We start from the raw sequence: 7,508 nt of genomic DNA, 5'->3' as shown, positions 1-7,508 counted from the left end.
AGTAGAATGGTGTTGGTAGGTTGAAATTCCATTGAGTTATTTCAAAATAAAATAGAGAAATATCAATTAATAATTTTCAATTAATACTTTTTTTTTGGGATATATTTATACCCACCCACAGATGAAAGGTAGATTGGTGTTTTTTTTAAAAAAAATTGGTGGTGTTGTCATTATTCTTTCGGTTGTCCGAACTGAAAAATCAGGGATTGCACTTTTACGACGGTCCCTAAGCGCTCCGGCTGCCGCACGGTACCCGGAAAGACATTCAGCGTTGTTCCTTTGAGCCTCTGCCACAACCGCTGAGGTTGGTGAGTTGATAAGACATGTGAAATGTTTAGGTTATTTATCTTTACAAAATAACACCAACCTGGATGGAATTGGTGCAGTTTTCATGGCGCTATTAAGGTTAGAAACAGAAAAAACAAGCGAATGTCGAATATAAAAACAAATTTACCGTCTCAGGAGGAAAACGTACTCCCCTGCGCTCTGCCACTACGGTCTTAGCCTACTGTACATGTTAACCGGTCGTCTAGCTGCTTAGTTTATGACTTTAATTTAAACTACTTCCAAGAAATAACGGACCTTATCAGCCAACCTGAAGCTTATGTATGACAGCTATTCATGTCTGCAGTCAGATACAGTATAGTCATGTCAGTACAGTATCTGAATGCAAAAACGTCAAAATAACGTGACCTCTATTGATCCTACACCAGTAACTTGTAATAGCGGCTCAAGAGTCAAAAGTAGAGGAAAAGATTGATTAATTGATTGATAAATAAAATCAAAATAAATAAATGTTTACATGATATACACCTCTTACTGCTAGATATGACAATGGTTGGAAAATTGTACAGTACACGTGAGCACATCTTTGTAATATAAAGATAAAATGCTGTGTAGCATTAATAAAGAAAATTGCCTGTAAATGTGGTAATTGGACAGAGGCTGTAATTTCAAGGACTTACACACTTGTTCAGCACACTATGTTTATGCTGTGATTCATAGTTATAACCACTGATGTTGTCCTCAGATGAGCACTAAACCAAAGAGCCACAAGGCAATGTGAGAGGGGGAGTGGATGGTGAGACTGAGGACATTTACCAGCTCTGGGGTTTGGCCTGCTGGAGAACGCAACAGACCAGCCCCGAGGCAGCGCTAATGGCATGATCTCTACCAGAAGGTAAAGTACATCAAAATATCCACCTATTACTCATGACCATTGTTTTGAGTTACATATAAACGATACAAAATTGGGCTACAATAGAGATTTTAATTCTATTGCACTATCGCAATAATGCATGTTGATGACGCAATCCACCCGCGAAATGTAGAGCCGCGGCGTCATCTTGAGTAAACATGGCTGAAAGGGAAACGGAGGAGCTGGTGAAAAAGACCGTTGCGACATCCATTATTTGGACGTGGTTCGGATTTAAGCTGTCCGACGAGCAGCAGCAAACTATACTCTGTAGAGTGTGTGGAGCAATTCAGCCGAATTCAGCACAGAGCAGACAGGAAGTCAGACACGAAACAACAACATGACATCCGGTTAATTTTCAAATAAAACACTCAGTGTTGATGCCAGCACAAAAATCTAAAAAAAAAAAAGAGTCAAATACGAGCTTTTCTTCTAAGGTGATAGGCCATATCGCCCATCCCTACCAACATATTTCCCCTGCAATCTCTTTATATTATTTTCTAACATTGAGCATGTCCTCTTCACTTGATCCTAGCCGAGGTTTCAAGACTGTTTGGGCCATACATGGGAGGGACAAGGACAGCAAGACGGCGATCCGTTGCTGGGCCCGCCCAACTTTATTCCTACACACATTCATTCTGCTGTCTTGTGGACAAAAACGCGGACTTGGTCCCCAACCGAAACGCCAAAGACAGACTTGCTGCAGCAGGTTTAGGGGAAAAACGTCTTACATTTCAAGGTATGTCATACATCATGATGACTATTGACACTATACAGTCTATGATTGACACACATTTGTCCTGTCAGTGTATTTCTAATAGTGTATATGAATTTGGGATTCAAACTGAATTAATTCGAATTGAGATTGCCTGCCTCTTCCTCGTCCGGCACTTTGTCTTTCAGAGGCTGTAGAGGGCTCAATTTTAAAGCTAGCATGAGGATATTGTTATGTCATGAAATTAGAAAATCTAAGGAATCCGTTGGTATCAGCCATGACATGCTTGTCAAAAACTTGTCTTAATAATGCTCCAAATGCTAAAGGTTTTTAAAAAAAAAAAAAGTAATTTCTAGACCTGTTATTTTATTATTATCTTCTCTTTTCAGGTAGCCATACAGATGCAAACGAATTTAAAGAATTTCTGTATAAAGCCTATCCAAAACTAGGGGGTGGATTTGAGTTGCTCAAAATCTCTGGAACAACACGCAGTCGCCACCTGATCCTCATCCCCTGTCCCAATGAGGGTTATCATGTAAGACACCTGAAAGATCCCCAAACCCAGATTGGTCATGCCACTCTTTTCATACGACCACTCCAAAGGAACCTGAATCTGGACCCTGTAAGTTCCTCACTTTTTGACTGGTGTTCCCATTTTAAAAATGCAGACTGTGAATGACAGTCACATAGTTATTGCTTTTGATGATTTTTAAAATGATCTTGTTTATAGGACAGTCGACCAGACTGCAGTAATGAGCTAATTGGACCACCTCAGAAATGTGTCGGGTGTGGAGAGGAGTTCCCTTTTTCACGCATAAAAGCTCATAGCGATGAATGCATGAGGTATGCTCTACAGAACTAAAATATCACATTTGTAAATCACGCTGCATGTGTAGTCAGCCATAAGGTGTAAAGCATTTTGAGTGTGTGTGTGTGTGTGTGTGTGTGTGTGTGTGTTAAACAATTGTAACTATACATGTCTAAGTGCAGGGCAGACATGACAGATCCGCACATCTAATGTTTCATTATTGTGGGCCCAAATATTAGTTATTTTGATGCCAACAATCCCTCTGAAAAGCCATATTGTTCATACATTGTTGTGCATCCAAATGTGGAGGATATAGATCCTGGATATTGGTCTTGAGGGAAAGTCTTGAGTTTGAATGGAATTGATTGATTATATATATATGGCCATCCTTTTCTACTTTTAAACTTTAGTTTTACTAGATTGCAGTGTTTTTGTGAGTGTGTTTTGCAATATAAAATATACTAGCCAAACTAACAAAAATTACCTCTTTTTACTCAAGACCATCACAGAGCAGTGGTGAGGTAGAGGTTGAGGTTTCCACAGAAAGTGCCAACTCCTCCTGAAGTGAAGGTAGATTTGTCAGCATGTTGACGAGGCCACAGGTGAGGGAGACATCAAGGGCCAACAACTCAAACTACTCGGTGCCACCTCAGGGTTGTGTGCCTGCTCCTGAGATGGTTGATCTAGATCCCACTGAAGAGAGAGGCTTCCCTGGTTTGTTACGTTATTAAATATTACATAATTTATTTCAATAACTTGTTGCACTCTGTATATTAATTGATCCAGTATTAATTTGAGCATTTGAACAACTACTTTTAGATTGGCAAATTGCACCAAATCCTACAGAGGCAGCAAAGAGATTCAAAGAAGCCATTTTAAGTCAGCACGCAACTGGAAAATCTTTAAGTCTTACCATGGATCTTCGAGACAGTGCAGTGGACAGGGAAAGGGCACTCCTTTCTTTTTATAAGATGGCTTATGTTGAGTGGGCTTGCCCCTTGACATGCACACTTAAGGGTAAATTGCTTACACATACAAAACTAAAGATAAAAAATATATATATTTTTTACAGTTTTCATTTAACTGATGTCTGTACCGTGTGTTCTGCTTTTTCAGGAGATCCAGCAATTGGTGATGGTGTGACTCGCCATTTCTTTGCAACCATCATGTCAAAAATGTTCAGTATGGGTTTGAGATAAATTTTGGTAAGTAAATATTCACTTTGGTGTTTGGTTGGTACCAGTTCCAGACTGAAAACAGATCTGTCTTCCCAGACCTTTATGTATACCCAGAGAATACTAACCTTATTCGTAAATGTGAATGTCGCTGCTGTGAACCTTTAGGTTTCTACAGGATCAACCAGAATATTCAGTGGCTGATTGATATTTCCTTAACTAATTCTGTATGATAGTTAAATATCTATGTCCTTTACATTACTGTCTATATGCTTTGCTTTTCTCTTTGTATTCAAGTGCCAGGGGGAACTCTTCTTTTTGAGGGGAACAAGATCATCGGATTCCCTCCACTTCCCATCTGCTTTTGGAGAGTGACTTCTTTGTTGTTGCTGGTCGAATGATCGGTCATTCATTTCTACATGATGGGCCATGCTTTGGTGGACTGAGCCCAGCTATCCTGCATGTGCTCTTTGGTGGATCCCCAGAAGAAGCCACAATCGATATTAAGGACTGTGCTGACCTTGATATCCGTGAGAAAATCAAGTTGGTACGATTTTTCAAGTATGATTTTATTGATACAAATTGGGGCTAGGACGATAGAAATGTGGGACAGTGGCTTAAAAGGACACCCCCTATATATTTGTTTATTTGTTTTGACATGGACTGTTTGGGAATTGTTGTGGCTCAAAGGACAAGAGTAAGGCATTGTAATTCCAGAGTTTCACCACAAGAGGGAGTTTGTGGTTTAGGGTCGCTCTTTGTCAGCGCAGGTCAATACATGCATTGTGTTGTTCAGATGAAGCTCAGAGAGCAGCGCATGATTTACAATGCTGCATCACGTTTATGTTTGCAGGAGGAAATAAAAAAAACATACAACTCCAAGCACACTGTGGATCATTCAAGTGTGCTACAAAAATAATAGATGATGTCAGGGAAAAAATAAATATATTTTTGTAATTAATTCATTCAATTTAAATACTGATAATTCAACTTGATCAACTTTATAGATACTCCCACTGTAAAAAAGTGAAGCCTAAATATTACAGATATGAGCGCCGCCATCTTGTCAATTTGGAGCCAGAGTCTGTGCAGTAGTGAGTCAATCACAGCTGTCAATCATGACATTTCTGTCTGTTTTTATAGCATAAAATAACTACTAAAAAACAAACGTATCAGAAAAATGAACACTTGAACAAACATCAGTGTGATAAAATAATACCTAAAAATGACAGAAACCATCTTTGGCATCTTTTTTTGACATGTACTTTGATTTTTTGGTTTGGTCCATGTCCCATCTGCTAACAAGGAGGGGGTGGGGCTGATGACCTATACTGTACCACTACGAGGCGATCCAGTTTACAGTCTATGCAGCAACCCCCTGTACCAGACCAGTTGGTGGTGTCAACTGCATGATTGCTAATTATCAATAACTTGTCCTATCCCTGTTTGTTGTATCATATATGAATACTTATGCTAGTAATGAAGTCAAAACTTTTAATTATAATTAATTCTAATTGTCATTTTTAGCTTGAGGGTACAGCAGAATTATCATCCGAAGAAAAGTCCATCATCAATGAGTTGGCACTGTCCTGGGATTTGCCTCTAGTCACATCTGAGAACAGGAGATGGCTGCTTGACAAACTGCTCCTCCATGCTGTGAGTATTCTGTACTAAATAGCTCATATAATTAGACTGACTAATCGGAGTACAAGTTTTGATGTAGGACTACATTTTGACTTTTTTCACAGATGGATGTTGATGAGGTTATTAATACTAATAGGGCTATCTGTAGAAGATTTGTAATACTGCTTGGCTTTTCTATTTTGATACAAATATTTTGCAGGTACTTGGAAGAACCTCCAGATAAGTCAAACAGTTACGAAGGGGTTTAAAAGAGACACTGATCTGGCCTTTGCTAACTGAGAGGAAAGACACAATTCCCCTTCTCTTTCCAAGAGCATCTGATTTACAGTACACACCAAGGGTAAGTGACTCATGCTGCCAAGTAAAAAACACTCCTCCTAACTCATAAGAATTACCTTCCCAGGAATTATGTTTATTTTCCAAAACAAACATTAACCTGGAGAGATGGAAACCTTTTGCAAATAACCAGTCAGCATTTGATCACTTTTTCTTTTTTAAAGTTAATCCTACATCATATCACTGCACGAGTGATTAGCTACTGCAAAAACATGGTTGTCCTTAAGTCCTTGCAAGTTGATTTTCAAATGACATGAACTGATACTAATTGCTGCCTTAAAAGAAGGAAACCAATCAAAAAACAGATGGATGATTTAGAAAATGCTCAACAGGACTGGAAAGTACTCTACTATGGTTCTTAAAACTGACTACAACCATGCCCTGACCAAATTACAATTTGGATTATTAGGATTGACAATTTCTCATATTTTCTGTTCTGTGGTTTATTGCGCTTTATATTCTCTGGGCTGTTGGGAAATGTTAACTGATTTGAAAAAATTATCTGTCAGATGGTCTTGGAAAAGATAAACTGGCCAACACAGGATGAGGATGAAGACAGTTTTGTCTCTTTGGAGGATACATGTAGGATCACAGGATTCCTTCGCACATTTATTGAGAACGGTAAATATGTACTTTTAACAGTTCCTCAGGTTATTTAACTGAAAGTCTGTATTGGGTGCAAATGAATGAATGTTGGTCAAAAACACAAGGCTTTGCTTCCTCCACTTTTTTATTACCCGTGGATTATCAGATACATGAATAACCCAAAGCACAAATTAAGTAAAATTACATTATTTTTTCAACTTCATTTATGATTGATGATACAAAATCATTTCAGGCAATAAAATAAATGTTGACGTTCTTCTCTATTTTGGTAGCATCCCAAGCGTCCTTGGGAAACTCCTGCAGTTCTGGATAGGGTGGAATGTGCTGCCCCGACACTTGGATGTTAACGTGGTGGAGAGCAACTTTCCCAGTTCTTCTACCTGCTTAAACTTCCAGGACATTACAAAGAGTACTCTAACTTTGAAAGAGACATTCTTGCTGCTATTTGTAGCACTGACACTGGGTTTGGAATGGTCTAAGGACACATCAATATATCACTGTATACCTTAGTGTACATTTGTTGTCTTGCTTGGCCAGCAACAAAATTTGGATTGCAGCATAAAAGCATTTGAAAGAGTGATAGCAACTAGTGCCTAGTTCTTCCAGTGTGTGTGACACTGGTGCAGTAAAAAGGTCTGCATGCTTGTGATGTGGTGAAGCATATTTGTTATTTGCTTCATGTCTATACCATTGTCTTTTAGGTTTAATCTCACTGTTAATAATTGTTTTAAAGCTCAGGAGACAGTTACAGAGACAAATTGAGTTGTTGCTGTTCTTTATTTGTGGTATTGTTCTGAAACAGGATACATGTTGCAGTTTCTTGAGCCTTCTGATTCAGAGACTGTTAGTCTCCAATCACATGTGAAATGAATACTTAAAAACAAGTTATTTTGATAACTACAGGACAGTTTGTCGTACAAGGCTCTGTTACATAACCATAATGGTTTTCAATGTTTAAAGGAATAGTTCACCCTAAAACGAAATTCAGTCATTATCGACTCACCCACATGCTGATTACAAATCCGGTGT

General features: G+C 38.6%; 1 protein-coding gene across 6 annotated transcripts; it reads left to right on the top strand.

Moving 5' to 3' along the window:
* The first annotated feature begins 231 nt into the window (after window positions 1–231).
* On the top strand, window positions 232–7,496 carry LOC311261991 (uncharacterized protein). 6 transcript variants are annotated; one of them, XR_014623196.1, is made up of 13 exons: window positions 315–405; window positions 1,031–1,180; window positions 1,731–1,934; window positions 2,300–2,532; window positions 2,641–2,753; window positions 3,218–3,432; window positions 3,538–3,735; window positions 3,835–3,923; window positions 4,191–4,440; window positions 5,421–5,549; window positions 5,737–5,877; window positions 6,383–6,494; window positions 6,752–7,496. XR_014623196.1 is itself a non-coding variant. In XM_084361073.1 (11 exons), the coding sequence occupies exons 2-6, from the start codon at window positions 1,164–1,166 to the stop codon at window positions 3,851–3,853; spliced, it is 582 nt and encodes a 193-aa protein (XP_084217199.1). In that variant the 5' UTR covers window positions 315–405; window positions 1,031–1,163; the 3' UTR covers window positions 3,854–3,923; window positions 4,191–4,440; window positions 5,421–5,549; window positions 5,737–5,877; window positions 6,383–6,494; window positions 6,752–7,496. The 6 variants fall into 6 exon arrangements, 1 of the variants encoding a protein (XP_084217199.1); XR_014623192.1 differs by lacking the exons at window positions 315–405; window positions 3,218–3,432; window positions 3,538–3,735 and adding an exon at window positions 232–304; XR_014623193.1 differs by lacking the exons at window positions 315–405; window positions 3,218–3,432; window positions 3,538–3,735 and adding an exon at window positions 232–308.
* The last annotated feature ends 12 nt before the right edge of the window (window positions 7,497–7,508 follow it).

Source organism: Pagrus pagrus (assembly GCF_965226575.1).
Source record: "Pagrus pagrus genome assembly, chromosome: 8".
Classification (NCBI taxonomy): Eukaryota; Metazoa; Chordata; class Actinopteri; order Spariformes; family Sparidae; genus Pagrus; species Pagrus pagrus.
This window is presented reverse-complemented; position numbering and strand designations above follow the sequence as displayed.

Excerpts from the sequence above, each read along its gene's own strand:
- LOC311261991 (XM_084361073.1), top strand. Across the intron at positions 1,935-2,303 it reads AAAACGTCTTACATTTCAAG|CCATACAGATGCAAACGAAT; the intron begins GTATGTCATACA and ends CTTTTCAGGTAG. Across the intron at positions 2,533-2,640 it reads GGAACCTGAATCTGGACCCT|GACAGTCGACCAGACTGCAG; the intron begins GTAAGTTCCTCA and ends TCTTGTTTATAG.